At 38.1% G+C, this 15663-nt stretch overlaps 1 protein-coding gene across 1 annotated transcript in view; it reads left to right on the top strand.

Moving 5' to 3' along the window:
* The window catches only part of fam13b (family with sequence similarity 13 member B), a 77127-nt gene that overhangs the window by 37173 nt on the left and 24291 nt on the right, over positions 1-15663 (top strand). The window contains exon 7 of the mRNA XM_022759890.1: positions 4509-4636. Coding sequence (XP_022615611.1) covers positions 4509-4636 — 128 coding nt within the window. The remainder of the gene's footprint in view (positions 1-4508; positions 4637-15663) is intronic.

Below are 15663 nucleotides of genomic sequence, written 5' to 3' on the forward strand. Positions count from 1 at the left end.
TTAAATACAGCAGTTACACATACAAAGATCTTTCCCATGCAGTTTTATTTAAAAAAAAAACAAACAAAAAATAGCAGTCAAAATGTGGAGGAAGAAAGTCAATAGATTTGAATTATTAGATTGTCACTAATTAGACAAAAAGAAAGAGAAATTAGAGAAATCTACACAGTTGAAAATGTTTCAAATAACAACAAACTGTTTGTCTTCTTGATGTTTTCTCATATTCATTCATGGTCAAACCTGTGCAAAACCAGTAGCTTGTATTGTTGTATTGATGTTGCTTAAACGGGTGGCCGAATGAAGGGATGCACAAGAGAGCCTTGAAAACCAAAGATTTAGGTCACAGTGTGAGACTTGACTAACTAATATCAGTCCCAGTCAGTTGTCATTGTCCTGTGTTCTTGGCGCACTCACAGTTCAACGGCCAAACAAATGATGCCACTGAAGCTTTCCAGCATTATCCATCCCAGACTCTGGACTGGACCCCTAAATGAGGGCCAAGGTCACAACCTTTTGTTACAGGGCCTTTTCTCTCCTGTCTTTTCACCTTCTCTGGTATACATATACACACACATACACACACCACAGAGAAATGTACTTGTGTATCAAACATGTACAAGTACACTGACACCTAAAAAGCTTGCATGACACACAGAAACGAACTGCAACATCTTTTTTTTTTTTTTTTTTTTTTTAAATTCAGTGATTTGTGACTTAATGTGATTAAAATTTTCCACAGTCTTGAATAAGGGGATAATATTACCAGCCCTATGAATGACCATGCCAGGTCATCCTGACAGGGGATTTAACAACCCTTATCCCCTAATATCGTTACGTCACCTCAGAGGCTTTCTGATAACTTACTCAGCAGAGTCTTGATCATATTCACTGCTCTGTTCATGCAGTTTGAATGAAAACCTATAGTTCAGGGAGTAGTTATATATTCATGTTTCATTATTCATTATATCACCTTCTGCATTGTTATTCTGACCATTTAATCTAGAACAATTTTACACACAAAGAACACTGATTTGGACGATGATGGTGGGAAACTGTTTCAGATGATTGTTCCAGTGCTCTGTCTGATTTAATGGAGAGGTGTTATCCTTAACTGTTTCTCCCTCAGTTTCATCCTGATTATTGTCTGTCTGTCAGTTTCAGTTTGGAACCATGAATGCAAAATGATGATTCCCTTTTTTTTTTCTTTTTTTTTTATTATTGAAACCTTGGATTCTGTGGTAAGATGGTACTTGTCTAAACTCACCAGGAGAACACTACATAATGATTTAATTTTAATCATTATTTTTGTGTATTAGCTGTAAGGGTTATTAATACAGGTGCGAACAGGAAGAGTTATAGTATAGTATACCTACAGTATTTAAATATAATTGAAACAATTAGCACAAAACACTCAGGCGTGTGCAGATGTATAATAAGAGAGAATTGGAGTGGACTTGTTTTTTTGGTCATAAACACTAAGTGCAAAAGGGCCTTGTGATGGTGATGACTTATTATTTGTCATCTGTCCATATAATTTATTTATTCAGTTAACATTTTTCACACCTACATATGAAGATGCACATCACAGTGCAGTTTTGCTTGGCTGCAAACCAATGCAAACAACATGCTAAGTGGAGCTGCAAGAAGCTTTTTAATGTTCTCGTTAATAAGCAAAACACATGAAATATTACTGAAACTGTTCAAAAGTAGGATTTCTTTTCCTAATCTCTCTTGCTCTCCCTCACACACACACACACACACACACACACACACACACACACACACACACACACACACACACACACACACCGAGAGAGAAAGGAGTCCTGTTAGTCATCCTCCCTGATCTGCACATGTGACGATGCAAGAGTTCCCTGACAGCCAATCATAGCTCTTGGAGAAGAGATGTTTCCATAGCGACGATACAGTGACAGTAGCAGATGGGGTTGCTGTTGAGAAGAGTAGAGAGGCAAAGGAAAGAGGGTAGAGGACAAACAGAGTGACATTGAGGGAAAAAAAGTCATGATGATGAATCTGGTTCATGACCTTTTAATCTGTGTTTTTAACAGGGTTGTTTAAACTGGCACTCAGTGCATAAGGAAGCACATGAAAAGCTTTTGTGATGATGGTATGGCAGGTATGATATGGTAAGGTAGCTTCAGTTGGTGATATTACAAAACAAACAAAACAAATATTTGTTAAAGAAAGCCACATGGCTCTTGAAATGAAATTGGTAGAAAAGACGGAAAGGAGCAGTTTCTTATTGGAAAACTAAAGCTCTGTTTGTCTGTGTGTTGTGTTCACACGCTGTCAGCTATCTGTGTTATGATGAGTTATTTCTGTCTACATATTTATTCCCCTCCCTTCATCTCTTCAGCATTTACCACCCTTCCCTTTCTCTCCTTCCCTCCTCTCTTTCCCTTCTTCACTCTAACCTTTACTGTCTGACTCATTACTTTCTGCCCTCTATCACTCTCTGTCTTCACTCTGACTCTCTCCTTTTTTCTGTCTTTTTCACTCCCTCTATCAATAGCCTTTACCTCTGCCTTTAAACTAGGGCTAAACTATATTTGGCATAAATAACAATGCAGTATTTTTCTTTTGCATTATATACTGTGGTATTGTGAGCAATGTTACATAATCACAATATTTTCTTCCTTGACTTGTAGCTCCAGTAGTTGGTCCATTTGTGAAGAAAGAGAAACTGTGTTTGCACAAAAACGACAATTCATCTTTTTTTAAAGTGTCTTTCATCATCTTTCACAACAATGCTAAAGTCAATGCAAAAATCCATTTGAGACACTTGCTAGTTTTCCTCTCTAAGTATATGCTAAATTCTTTCACTAACCAAAATGGAATAACATCAGGCTACATGTTTATCATAGCTCAAGCCTGCTTTCAATATTAGTCGTGGAATATTTGTAATGTCTGTAGTATTAATTTTCAATTCTATGTCGAACAGTAGATTTCGCCAGTGTATCACGATGGGTCTACTTTTCCTATTACATAATTTGTGATGTGAATGTCATGCACGGGAACATTGCTAAGTCAACATGAAAATGATATACTGACATTGAGCCCTACTTTAAACCCTCCATCCCTCCCTCTTATCTTTCTAATCCACTCTTCATGCCCGCTCCATCCATCTCTGCCATCTCTCCTTCCAAGAAAATGTTATTTATTTATTTATTCTTTTTTTTTGTCACTCTCCTTTCTGCTTCATCTGTGGTGTCAATGTCTTACTCATTAGCTTCATCTATATGTAGATGTCTTATGGAACAGGCTGTGATGTCTTTTTCCTATCTCGTACACATACTGTATATGTGTGTAAAAGATAGTGTATTTGATAATGCCAACACAGTTATCAACACCTTTCTTTGAATCTCTATAGCCAGAAATCTCTGATAATTTCTGTTCTGGGCATTTCATCTCCAGACACTAAAAGTCACAACTAAACTAAATATAATTTAAAAGGAAAAGGTTTTTTTTTTTTTTTTTTGGATGATGCTCTGTGCGCATTAACATAGCATTGCGAAAGGGAGTTATTAATATTTAGCCAGTAGTTACATAATCCCTGCAAATATAGAAGGTCAAAATCAAGTGCCAACGTCACAAAGGCTTTCTAGCTGGTAGATGGACTCTAATCTCAGAAATCTCCTAAATAAGGGAACTTTTATGTCTCTGTGCCGACAACAACATCTATCTCGTCATCTATCTAAAAATGTTCACTTGGACCCAAAGATCAACTGATTAGATTTTGGTGCTGAAAGGTCAAAGTTCAAGGTTATGTCTGTCCCATTTTTGGGAGTGTGGCACAGATGTCCACTTTGACTTAAGGATAAACTGTTTAGAATTCGATGGATAAAGGTCAGAGGTCATTGTGACTTTACAAAATTTTTGGCCATAACTCAATACATACACTATACACTACCTCATCCACTCAAGTCAGATTAGTGAGGGTTGATTATTGTGATTGGCGAGTGAGCTCACTCCAGGTACACTCGCGCCCTGATTGACAGGTATACAGAGACGGCTGTTGTTGTGTCGAGTTCTGCCTGCCTGCCAAGGATTTGTTTGTTTGATTTGTTGTTTTTTGAAAGTCCACTGGGCCACTAATGCAGCAGGATTTCTCCCAGTGTTCCTGATGGCCAGTGAAGCATAGACACAAAACACTATGTTAGAGATCTTTTATGTTGTTGATATGATAAGTGTAAAGGTTTTCAATTCATTATGAAACTGTGGCAGGAAACAGAACTTGAGAATTGGACTGAGGCATAATTCTAGTTTCTCCTAAAGTCACATAAAGTGACCTGTAAGCCATTTTATATTCTTTCTTCAAATTCAAATTGCAAGATTTTGGCAGCAATTCCAAAAATAACAACTCCAGAGAAATCCATGTGTACTAATTGTGGTGCTATAATTAAAAATGTGGTCACATGGTTTTTCATCTCAGTAAATAAATACATTTTTAGTAATAACTTCATGTCCTTTTATATTTCTGTCTTCAGATCACAGAGCTGTTGGATGACGACAAGTGTGAGCCAGAATGTGAAGAGCTGCCTCAGGACGGGGAGGAGGGTCCTGCCTCCTCCGACTCACCACAACACACACACACTGATGACAGCCCTGCAGCCAGGTGAGATATAACTACTGTATTTTATATTTTTAGATAAGATAATCATTTCCAGATGACATTGAGAGGGGGATATGACATGTGACAAAGGTCCTAGACTGAATTTAAAAACCAGGACATTGCAGTTATTTGGTATTTACTATCCTTCAGGCCAACCAGTTATTCAGTGGCATAGTTTTCTGCTGCTCTGCTTAGACTGTTTTGCACAGCTTTTGTTTGTTGTATCATGGACTTGCGAGTTAAGATTATATCCCATCACTGTCTTAAGCGATTCATATCTCTAAACTTGTCTGAACCTTTATGGCATTTGTACCAAATTTTCCTGATGATGATTTGGATCATTTTTAACACCGTCAGTTGTTGAGCTCAGGGCTGTTTCCACAAAGTATATTTTTCCATGGTGTATCCTACCAAAGCTAATAAAGCACAAGAACTAAATAATTGAAAGATTATTGGTTGTTGTTCTTGTGAGACTCCACCATGTGTCTGAAAAAATCAGATCAGAACAGGGTCTCCACCCCTAAAATAAGTCTGAAGTGAAAGACTAAGCTGCTCACTCTTGAACAATCATATGCTAAATGACATCACAGTTACAGCAGTTTCCACCAGGTGACATTTAAAGATGCAGAGCTTGTGTGATGACCTGTTGATGATAATTAGCTGGTAACCAACCAGAAGACACACACATGCAATCACTCACGTACAAAGGGATAATGCGTCTCCCTCCAGACTGAAGTACCAGAGTTCAATCCCCCTGCAGGAACATGGCAATCTTCTCTGGTTCTTCTGATCTGCTGATCTCCTTTAAGTTGATTACTGAGCACTACACCCAGATTACTGTATATAGGCACCTACACATTTTATACCATGCACTCTTAATCTATAGCATACATCTAAAGTAAATAAGAGAGATTGTATAATGCCAATGAAACTTGGCAACTCAAGTCTTAAAAGTTAGTGCTGTCGAAGCAAACCGTTATTGTCTCATTATGTTTTCAGGTCAGTGGTCAGAGCTCAGAACGGCAAAGTATTTTGACCTTCATCAGAGGTGTGCTGTGCAGATAAATTCATATCAGACAAAAAGCAAAGAAAGTTACTTAAGATTTACTTTCATAACAAAACTCACAGAAGTCCTTCACAGTTAAAAGATTTAGCACAGAATATCAAATATGCAGGGCAGTAACAGGAGCAACGAAACAGAATTAACAAAACAGATGACAGATGTAACATCAAAGAGCAAAACATCATTTAAGAAAAGCAAGTAAAAAGTTAGTTTTTTTTTTTTTTTTTCAAAATGAAATTAATTTGATTGATCTAATAGTGAAAGGCAAAAACAGCCAACCAGAATCAATAAATACAGAGTCATCATTCATATTGCAAATTGTTTTTTCCAAAATGAACAATTAATTTTTCTGTGAAAATAGTCTCAACTCGATAAACTAGATTCACTGTTGAACATTAATGCAGAATGGTCTTTGTCATTTAAATTAGTAGGGATAGCTGTCTCCAGATTCCACAGTGGTTTATGCCCCATTTTACAACTATGCTGCACTTTGTCATGGTGACATTATTGCCATTTTTATCTTATAAGAGACCATTTTATTTCATTTTTTTGGTTTTTAATTACTCTCAGTAATTACTGCAGTTTGTCTACCTTAACATTGATCTAAGCTTGGTTTCTATGTGTTGTTCAGAAAAATAAATTCCATCCATAATATAAGAATTATTGTCTTGATGTGTAGACCTCAGTCAGTTTTAATGGGTTCAGCCAGAAAACAATGCAGATTTTATCTCCATATCATTCATACAAACTTGACCCCAGGAACCATTTGAGCAGTCTGTATTGTTACCCTGAAACAGTCAACATGTACCAGCTATGCAGGCGTTAGCAGTAAGCTAGCTAGAAATGGACTCATTGACTGTGTGTGTGGAGTTTGTGTGTCTGTGTGTGTCTGTGTGTGTGTGTCTCTGTGTCTGTGTGTGTTTATGTTCCAGTCAGCCTCTGACTGATCCCAGAACTCAGCATGAACTCCAATTATTTCTGTCTTTTCCCTCCGCTCTCCTCTCATTTTCTCTCTTGTTTCTGTATATTTATAAAGCAGATTCAGGTTGAAACATTTTCAACTCATGCAGACATGTTTCCGTCGTTGTTTCTAAAACTTGCCTCATGTTCTGTCACATATTTATATCCTGAGTGCACTGTGTGTACTGCATTGCATCAGTCCACTTTGATTCCTGCCTCTGTGTGTGTGTGTGTGTGTGTGTGTGTGTGTGTGTGTGTGTGTGTGTGTCTGTGTGTCTGTGTGTCTGTGTGTCTGTGTGTCTGTGTGTGTTTTATTATATTTGTGGTGTCCGACAACTTTTTGCGAACCAAAATGCTGGACCCCAAAAGTTGAAATGGCTGTTTCTGTGTGTGTGTGTCAGAGTCATGCTACTAGCTAGTCACGTCCTACTGGCCTTTAAGATGATTACAGACAGTAATCCATAATCCACATACACACAGTTTCTTACCCATGCTCACTTGACTTAAACCATACAATGCCTGCCGTATATGTCTGTGTGTCAATGTAAAGCAGAGACAGTCATATGCAAAAGATGGCCTCTTTGTTGACTTTACTGGCTCAAGACAACATGGTCTGTGTGCTGCCAGGATGCTGTCGTCCCACTTCACTTTCAGCCCACAGTGCAGGGTTGAACAATCTGTGTTGATACATAAGGTCATGAATAACAACCTTGTTCAGGCTGCTGTGTGTGTCTGTCATCTGTGTATGTCCAAGTGGTTTGGTAGTTACCTACATTGTTTGTGGGACAACACTAAAGGATTCCTCTCTGTGTGTCTCTGTTGCGTGTGTGTGGGTTTTAGATGGCAGCTGTTGTACAGCGGTGCTCAGACTGCACTCATAGCTTTAATCATTACTGATGAAGATGGAGGGTTATGCGCAGTAAATGATTTAAGATGAACGACGCCAGCCAGACTGTTGTGATCTTTAAGTCTTATTTGATTGTTTTAGTTGATATTAATTCTCTGTTAGCTGCTAGCCTGCAGCCATCATCCCTGTGACCTTGTTTCACCTCACTGTCTGGCCTGGGGGATTATTGCTGTATTTGTAGAAGCTGGAGTTGAAAGCCTACACCACCAAACCATTTAAAACAATGTTGACCCTGATCCTTACAGAATACATCTGTTTAAATTGCTGAATATATGATATATAATACATAGATAAGAAACATACAAAACAAACCAGGAATGACTTTAGGAACTCTTTTTATGCCAAATTATAACACATTTCCCTTTGCTAATTTTCTCGAACAAAACAAATTATATTATGATGAATAACATTACTTCAGAATATGTGTTCTTGTTGTGATGTTCATACTTGAAGACAATACGGTCTTTTAATCTATATGTTTGATACTTGGAAATCTTTTTTTATACCAATAACAACAGAAGAGATGAGAAACATTATTGTCAGGCACCATTGCATCTATATGACAGACCTATACTATGGGCACAAAGCCTCTGTGTGGCTCTATATAATTTGAATATAATTACAGATGACTGGTGACACATGCTCAAATGGGAAAAGGTCAATTAAAATGATAGGAATATATAAGTAAGACAGGTAAACCAGCCATCATGTTCAATATTCCAGCAAATATATAATCCATGTTGTCCATCTCTTAGTCTTTTCATCTCATGCATCTTTTTTGACAACTCGCCCAAGTAGAATGGAAAAAAAATAAGATTTTTGGTCTTTTTTGAAAATATCACATCTGTTCAATTTATGAAACATTTTCTAAACCTGCTGTTTCAAAATAGCATTTTGTTTCATTTATTCTTTAATTCATTCAGACAGCATAATGTTACTTACCTTTCACTGCCTCAAAATGTTGCTTATGAGATTATAACCTTGAGTACTGTCTCAAGGTTTTTGATGTGTCATTATACATATGTATTCGTGAGGTGAGCTCACTGTTCCATGTGTTTGTCAGCTATTCCTTGACACATAACTGGTTGTGACGGCTCAGAAATACAGAGAAAGTTCCCATCTAGTGACTCAACATTAACTGTGGCTGAGTTGTTTGTCTAGCACTTGACAGACAGGGAAGTCTGCCCTCTGTGGATGTTGCACTGTTCCCTTAATAGACTCTTGACAGCCCACACACACACACTCCCACACACACACACACACACATCTTACATGCTGACCGCCTCTGCTCATTTTAAATCTATATATAATCCCTGGTATTTCTCTTCTGGTCTCTCTTCTTCCCCCGTCACTACTTCCCTCCCTCCCTCACCACTCTGCTTATATTCTCCGTGTGTATGGAAAGTATTTTTGATGAGGCTACTGAAATATCCTGGCAGACTGAGGAAGAGGGCTCTTGGGATGCTCTTCTGGCCCCGGTGAGCAGGAGAAGGGCAGGAAGGAGGGACAGATTAATGGAGGGAACTGAGAATCAGGTCAGAGAAGGCCATGAGGGGTCAAGGAGAGGGTGGGAGAATTGGAAAGTGTCCCTACTTGTGAACGATTTATTAATTTTCAGTCTGAGTGAAAGTGTAATATCAGACCTCAAGAAGGATATGGTCAAGTCAGAAGACAGCGTTTAAACACATTATAAAACACTTGTCTTCAATTTACCTGTATCCCTGCTTCTCATTCCTCACTGTTACACCCATCATACTATCCTAGCATGACTGTCATACATACATCTCGTGTTGCAAATAACCAGTTTTGTACCTCTTAAAGGTGAATCCCCTCATGTGATTTTCCTCCTGTCATTTGTATGATTTATATCCCAAAACGTATATCCCACTGTGCCAGAGAGCTCTTTTCTTCTATTTGTGCCAACAATGTGCACGTGCAGACCCACAAAAATACGCAGACACAAATACATAGGCCCATCTCTTTTCGTCAGTTACATTTGCTTTTTTCATGGCGAGTACCTGATGATTCTCACACACAGACACATAAATCCAGTGTATTTTAAAGGTGCACAATAAACAATAAACAAGACTAGGTCAAAACCTAGTATATGGCTTTAGCCTTTATTTACCTCAACTGCAGAACTAACAGACTTTTATTTGAGGCAGACACGTATTAGAGGCAGGGCTTTATTTTTAACTCTCTGTTTGATACGTGTAATTGGTCATAGCGGTATTTTAGTATGAAGCCTTGTTTTGAGTCGCTCCCATTTGCTGTGTTAAAGTTACTGCATTACGTGTTAATACAAACTCAACATTTCCTGTAATCATTTCAAATTTAAAGTGAAAGGCAGAAACCCTTTATTTTCTAAACAGGGCTTTTATTGCTGTACTGCAGAAAGCGTATTGTCTCATCTCTGGTTGCTGCCTTTCTGTTGTTTACATGCTATATAATTGTCAGTAGCACTCTGTCAGTCTTTGCTAGGCTTTCCAGCGCTTTCATGCTACTGTATGTGGGACATGATGGTGACATAAACCTATGCTACTTTCCACCTTATGGTGACACAGTTCATATTGCTGGTCACACTGTACAGTATATGTCCAAGTGTTGACCCTGTTCTCTTTTTGGTTTTCTTTTAGTGTTGTGACTTGGGTGCAGCGGAGCAGTAGAATGTAATATGTATAGATGACCTATACATAGACATAAATACGGGATATAGGTCAGTACAGGGGTTGTCAGCTGTGTGTTTTAGGCCTTTTGACCTAGTTCAGATATGGATCACATACAGCTATTTCGTCTTTGACTGACAGCAAAGAAAACAAGATTTACACACAAAATGATTGACCAACTTTTTTGTTTTTTCTCTATTCTCACCAAAATACAGTTCAAAAATATTAGTAAATATTTAATACACCTACAGGGAGAGGTTTGAAAACCTACATTATAGCACATGTCTTCACTATACTTTACAATGGAATGCACTATATATAAACAAAACATGAAACCTGATACATAACCTTTCTCTTGGCCTGAAAGGCATTTATTTGTATGCATTCAGATATGACACATACATTTTTGTAACCGTTGGACCCATTAGTAGTTAATGTTTAAGTAGAGCACATCTCTCTCAGTTTGTTTTACTTCATGCCCTGCTTTCCCTCCAACCCTCACCACGCACTTCCCAGTTATGTTGAAGTCTGTGCGCAAGCACTGGGCACAGTGTGCGATATACTAACTGACCTAGATAGCACCACTCTTCTACATGTGCTATCAGTTCTCACCCTCAGTTCTGGTACAGCTGTCCGATCTGGCTTGCTAAGCATCACTCGCGTTCCTTAATCATCACGGAAACATATTTACTTTGATTGTCGTAGCACATGCTGCTGCTGCTGAAGCCTCTTTGTGTCAACACCTTGCCACTGTAGTTGCTTTGTGTTTGTCATAGAAGATAATGTTGAAGTTCTAGATAGAACCAACAAGAATACCAGACAGGATGAGTTAACGCCAAACTGTAGTCAAATCAGTGTTAATGATTTTTGACCAAGGTTGCGTAACATTTATTCTTTCTTCCCTTGAGGAATTTTTGGAATGTTTATAGTTTATGCGTCTCAGACAGGAAACATAATACAGTTTGAAATAAAACTCTTTTAGGAGATCTGGGACTATTGAGGTATTTTACAAATCACTTGTGTCCAAGCATACTTTATACCACTGTGAATTTTACTTAGTTTTACTTCAATGTTATATTGCATTGTAATTTGTAATGTACCATGATCGTGGAAAATACTCATTTCTGATTGTCAGGTGTCAACTAAAGGAGGACATTATATGTCCAGTCAGCAGTTGAACAACTGAACCACATGAAATCAATTCTGTCTTCAGTAAAGAAATAGTCAATAGTCAATAGTCACTAGATCCCAGAACCCAAAGTGATGTCTTCAAATCACTGATCTTGTCCGATCAACAGTCCACAGCCCAAAAATATTTAATTTACAAAGTCATAAAATTAAAAAAAAAAGAGCAAATGTTCTATTATGAAACTAATAAAATTATAAGAATTTTTATGTTGATAAAGTAATTAAACAAGAAATTGTTTATTAGAATTATTAATGATTAATTTTCTGTCAGTACTTACTAATAGTTAAATCAGTCCTCACTAGTGAAATAGACCCAACATGTCTTAAACTAACTACCAACAAACTGTATGCCAGGACACAATGTTGAGTATTAAACACATACTTAAGAAGGAATGGAATCGCCAGTTTTTCCCATTTTTGCCATTTTCACAACAGAAAAATAACTGAAGGATCCCAGTTTGGAATAACATTGTCTTAGTTACTGTATGCTGGGCTCAACTTTGTCATGGAAAGTCATAAAATATTAATGTTCGTACCTTACAGTTTGATCTTTCAAAGACAAAAGAACTGCGCATCAGCTCGCTCTCACTGTAGCTCCTGATCAGGCAAGTGTTTCCAAGAATCTAAAATACTAATACTTTGAGTGTAGTCATTTTCAGTCTTTTTGTTTTGCTTAAAGAGGAGCCACGTTGTCTTAAATTGAAGAATCTGTCAATTATACAGGTGGCAAGAGTTTTCCTTTTGTATGATATCAACTTATTACAGTTTCACAACAAATATGATCAGGCAACATTCAAATGGTAAAACCCAGTTTCCTAAACTTCTTTTGCTAGTGTTTGGTGTTTCTTGAAAGAAGTTGATCTGATATCTGGTCCTATTGGAAATGCACCGGTTGATGCACAGAAACATTATGAGGATGAAAGGAATAACTCGGTTTCCTTGGGAGTGATGTGTTGTGATTATCAGTGTTGTTTATAGTCTACCTACAGTGTAGACACATGTAACTGTGCATGCACATTTAAAATGCATTCATTACATCTCAATAGTCCTCGCCCTCATTTCTCTCTTTGTGTTTGTATTTTTCCCTCTGTGTCCCATCATGCCCTGCTCCTGCATTGTCACTCTCTCTATGATCAACCTGCTATGACTCACTGTCGCCCCTTCTCATCCCTTTTTGGTTGATTATGTATTAAATTTCTTAATGCCTTTGATAGGCTGACATTACAAAAGGCTCATGGGGGTGATATAAAAGACACAGGTGTGTGTCTGTCTTGATGTGCTGATGTGCATGTTGTGTGTACATTTATGCCTGTGTGTGTGTGTACACGCCATTACGCAGGCTGTAATAACTGCTGAGTTCATAGTCAGTCCTGAGTGGACCAAAAAAATCTAAATCCCCTCCCACTTTCTGCCTCATGATTGGCTCACAGAACTCATTCCCTCTTTATGATTGGCCCCACAACTTCAGCCCCTCCCATCCCATTGGTCCTCCAGGGGTTGTTGCCTGGTTACATCAGAAGCTCATATATTTTAGCAGTGCTCTGGATGTTTACTGCAGCACTTTTACAGACAGAGTGCAGAGTGAGGCAGCCTCACTCGCTCACACACACTCACACACACACACACACACATACACAGTCACACACTCATTCAAGAACACGCACACATTCAAAGGACACCACAGAATGCACCCAGGCGATACCCTGGCTCTGCTGCTCGACCTGCTGGTGCTGACGCTGACTCCTCAAAGTGCTCAACTGGGATAACCTACACAGTGGATACAAGGCCGACCTGCAGAGATACCAGATACTGAAAGAGAAGAAATCTGAACAGAGGAGAGACTCAGCTCAGACAGAACAAGTTTAACAGCCGGATACTGCTCCTACATGAGATGTGTCAAGTCGGTAACAGGCAAAAAGAAGAAAGAGACGGAAATCGTGCCGAGTTCAGTTAAAAGTCAATGTGACATCTCTGCTGGATGATCGAAAGAAAAAAAAAACACAGGCTGGGCTTGAATAACCTGCGTGTGAGCTCGCTGACGACACAGCGCAAAAAGGAAGAAGAGACACAACAGAGAAACTGACAGGAAAATCCTACCAGACTTAAAGAGTCCTCCCTCACACTGACACACCTGCAGGCTGGATCCACTGACATAAGAAAAAAACCACAACAAAACAAAAAGGACAGATCACAGTGAGAGAAAACACAGCTGGAAAAATGAGAATGGCCTGTGACATTCTGCTGCAGAGGTAAACATCAGGGTTATGTAACCCCTCTAGTCTGACTGGAATAAATGATTGGATGGCTGAATGAATGGATGAGGAAGAAATCAAATATGTGGTTGGACGATATATGAATAGATGAATGAATGAATGAGCAATTATGAGAGAAAGAAATGTATGGGGAAAAAATCAAAAAGGGAAATAAATTGAATGAAGTGAAGTGATTAACAAAAAAATAAACAGTGAAAGCTAGAAGAAAGGATGAAGTTGTGAGTGGTGGAATGAATTTAAAGCCTTTTTATTATTAATATAAGAATGGAGGGAAATGAGGTTAGATTGCGTGTCTTGGTCATTGCTTTGTGACAAGAGAGTGATGAAAGACAAGAGGATGTCTGTGTCTTTCCCTTCATAGGAAATAGAGATAGAAATAGAGCAGGAGAAGATGAAGAGAAAGGGGTTATGAAATTACTTACCAGCTGATATTATGTTACGCAATCCAAGTGTAAAGAAAGCACGGGGGAGAGGGCAAGAATTAGTCAGCATTATGATACACAGAGGGGAAGAAATACGCAGTTATCCCCTTAAATAAACATTTTCTCAAATTCATTAAAGATATCAGGTGTAACTCTTCTGTATTGAAATGTCTAAAAAACCTATGTTATAGATTTTTTGAGTTACATACTAATATTGTCCCAAATGTTTCCAGCAATTTTCAAACCTAGAGATATGTGTGACTTTAATCATGGTAGCAGTGTCTGATTGATTGCCTGTCAATGTGCATGTGTCAGGATTGTGCTTGTCTGCCAGAAGCAGTCAAAATTGACTTTTTATCCAGTTTTAAGCCACATGTTTCTGATACACTTTTTAGATCTTGTTTTTTTTTTTTTTACTATATATCTTAACCGGGTGAAGAATTTTCATCATCAGACATCTGGATCTTAAGTTATCAGAGGAACTGAAGCAGGAGGCTGAGTAAACGTTAGCAGCAGCTCAGCTTGCAGCCCCTCTAGAACATCCTGTGTCCACTGAACAGCGTGGCAAAAACAGAGATTTTTAAGGTGAAATTGCTTTATTCAGTGTTTTTACGGGATTTCACTCTGTTTTGGAGAATATGATACATCTGCAGATAATTCGGCTCTTGGTAAAAACCTCCTGAATGTCTGGATCATAAATTATTAGAGAAACAAGTTGAGCAAATGTTAGCAATACCTCAGCTCGCAGCTTCTCCAGGACATCCTATGTCTGGCAAACCGTATCAGAGAAACACAGACCTAACCAAACCTCCTGAACGATTGATACTGAACGAATCCTAACCAGGAGAAACTGACTGTAATGACAGCAGTGGTGGTGAAGACAACAACTCCCATGATCCCACGATACTGCACAAGTCACCGAACGCCGTCTTTTATTATTGTTTTGATTGAGAGACCCCTAGTGGCAGAAAAACACATATTGTGCATTTAATCAAATCCACCTTTTTAATATATCTGACAAATGCACCTCTTAACAAGTAAATGTGTTCATAATTTGACATTTTTGGCAGCTTCTGTCCATTCCTAACATTTCTGAGCACCAAAGTTCTCCTAGAAGTTCTTAGTAATCAATTTAAAAGCATACTTAAATATATTTGCTCAATATGTGTCAATTAGAAAAGTGGTATTAAGTTATTAGGTTATGTATTAGTTTCCATTTTTGTTTCTGCCATGCTGAATCTGGAGTAGTGCTGTAACAACTGGCCAATTAGTTGATTCGTTTCCTGACAGAAAATTAATCAGCAACAATTTTAATCTTTGATTAGTAATTTAAAACGAGTAGTTAAATAATCAATCAGTCAAATGATTGTTTCAGTCTTCTGTCAAGCAAAACTGCCAAACCTTCTGTGGCTCCAGCTGCTCAAATGTGAGGATTTGCTGATTGTAGAATATCACACAGTATATAATAGTAAAACGAACATCTTTTTGTTTTGGACTGTCGGTCGGACAAAAGAAGACATTTGGAAATGCCACCTTAGTGTGAAATAATAA

Source organism: Seriola dumerili, unplaced genomic scaffold, assembly GCF_002260705.1.
Source record: "Seriola dumerili isolate Sdu_G_001 unplaced genomic scaffold, Sdu_1.0 BDQW01000331.1, whole genome shotgun sequence".
Taxonomy (NCBI): Eukaryota; Metazoa; Chordata; class Actinopteri; order Carangiformes; family Carangidae; genus Seriola; species Seriola dumerili.